At 47.3% G+C, this 1,980-nt stretch overlaps 1 protein-coding gene across 1 annotated transcript in view; it reads left to right on the top strand.

Annotated features, from left to right (window-relative positions):
• Positions 1–1,546, top strand: part of NTM (neurotrimin) — a 276,438-nt gene extending 274,892 nt beyond the window's left edge. Inside the window, exon 7 of the mRNA XM_008574793.1 lies at positions 944–1,546. Coding sequence (XP_008573015.1) covers positions 944–1,044 — 101 coding nt within the window. The 3' untranslated portion in view covers positions 1,045–1,546. The remainder of the gene's footprint in view (positions 1–943) is intronic.
• The last annotated feature ends 434 nt before the right edge of the window (positions 1,547–1,980 follow it).

Raw genomic sequence — 1,980 nt, 5'->3', positions numbered from 1 at the left:
GTACTGTTCGTGAATCATAGCTCCATCTGTTAAGGGGTTCTTGGCCACAAGGGCTGCAGTAACTGGAAAGCTCATTTCAAAACAATAGGAAAGGTGCTGGGAATTTCATGCCCTTGTAGTTCTCTTGCCTCCTGTGTTTTGCTCCATCTCAGAGTTTCTGTTCGCAGGCCAGGTTGCTGTGTGCCTCATAGGGAAATACACCTCCATCTCCTACCCGCAGATGTACAGTGGGTCACGTTCCATGGCTTAGTGTCCAGTACCTCTCCAGTTACATCCACATACACAGCCAAGACCTCCTGTTTCTTTAGTTGATCCTACCCACACTTCACATGGGCTGGTTTTGGCCTTTCAGGCACATGATACTTGAGCTTTGTCTGCTGTTACCTCATCCAGATGGGGAAGAGCCCAGTGCTTCAGGTGGAACCCCAGCACCCTGCCCTGAGATAGAGTGATTGACGGAATGGACTGTGTAGCCGATGCGGCAGTAGCAGCAGGCAGACAGATTGCTATGTCCAACAGGTCCTTTCCTGAAAAACAGGTTGAGCAGCTGGAGGGTTATGTGCAGGCTTCAGGCAGGCAGTGCTCAGAAGTGGTTGGGTGATCATGCAGACAAGGCTGGGTCTCACTTTACTGAGGCTCTACGTAGGATATTAATTGGCTTGCCACCTTCTTGAATATGACCCTAAGCATGGCCTTAGCATGTTACGGATGCAGTAAAGGGATAATGGCCACCAGGACACTTTGACCTGAGCCTCATGTTCTCTTTTTGCAAGGGGAGGCTTCCCTTTATATAGTGTGCATCCTTGGATCAAAGCCATAGAAAGTTCATTTCTAATGCTGGAGATGAAACGCCTTAGAGGACTGCCTCCCCAGGGCAAGGCCTGATGGCAGCAGACCAGGCCATTTGTCCAGGAGGCCCGTGACGAGTGTGTTCTCTCTACAGGCCCCGGCGTGGTCAGCGAGGTGAGCAACGGCACGTTGAGGAGGGCGGGCTGCATCTGGCTGCTCCCTCTTCTGGTCTTGCACCTGCTCCTCAAATTTTGATGTGAGTGTCACTTCCCCACCGGGGACAGCTGCCGCCCCCGCACCACCGACACAACAGCAACGGCAACACCGACAGCAACAAATACGACATGTTCCAACGAAATTCGGAGACACAAAGCCTAATGGGACAGAAATTCGAGGGAGGGGAACCAAGAATACTTTGGGGGAAAAAAAGAGTCTAAAAAAGGAAATTGAAAATTGCCTTGCAGAGATTTAGTCACAGCTGAGTTTTCTTTCCTTTCCCAAATGGGAAGAACGCACACCTGGCGTGGACCAACCCGCAAGCTGCATTGTGTGACCTCTGATGCCAGCGTGGGCGAGGGCTCCGCCACCTGCCCACTGAAGTGCCCCCACCACGGAACATTCTTAAGTCATCCATCCCAAATACAATCAGTCAATAGAGATGAACACAGAGTGAGACGTGTGGGCCCAGAGGTGCCACTGCAGGCCCTCGGTAGACTGTGCCACCATTGTGTGTGTTATGAGATGTGAAAGTAAAAAGTACAGCAAGAAAAAGGAAACAAAACAGGACAGCCCAACAGCAACAACAATCCCACATGACAGTCACAAAAGATATTGTTACACTTCTTTTTTTTTTTTTTTTCGTTTTACTACATGGACATCATGGATAATAAGGGATTCTGATTCATTATTAATTTTATCTTCTTTTTTTTTTTTTTTTCGTTTTACTACATGGACATCATGGATAATAAGGGATTCTGATTCATTATTAATTTTATTAATTATATTTTCTGATATGAGTCTAGAACTTAGTGCAAAAACAAGACAAAACTAAAAAACACAAATGAAAGGGGTGAAGAGAAGTATGTTTGTTAAACATTAAAAATGCATAGTGTACTTCTTAACTGGGTTTACAACTGGTGGACCACACACCGGGCATTAACCGCCGGGTGAGGATCTGGCATTTCCACCAGA

The sequence above is a fragment of the Galeopterus variegatus genome, unplaced genomic scaffold (assembly GCF_000696425.1).
Source record: "Galeopterus variegatus unplaced genomic scaffold, G_variegatus-3.0.2 Scaffold1107, whole genome shotgun sequence".
Taxonomy (NCBI): Eukaryota; Metazoa; Chordata; class Mammalia; order Dermoptera; family Cynocephalidae; genus Galeopterus; species Galeopterus variegatus.
The sequence above is the reverse complement of the archived record's forward strand: the minus strand, read 5'-3'. Positions and strand labels throughout refer to the sequence as shown.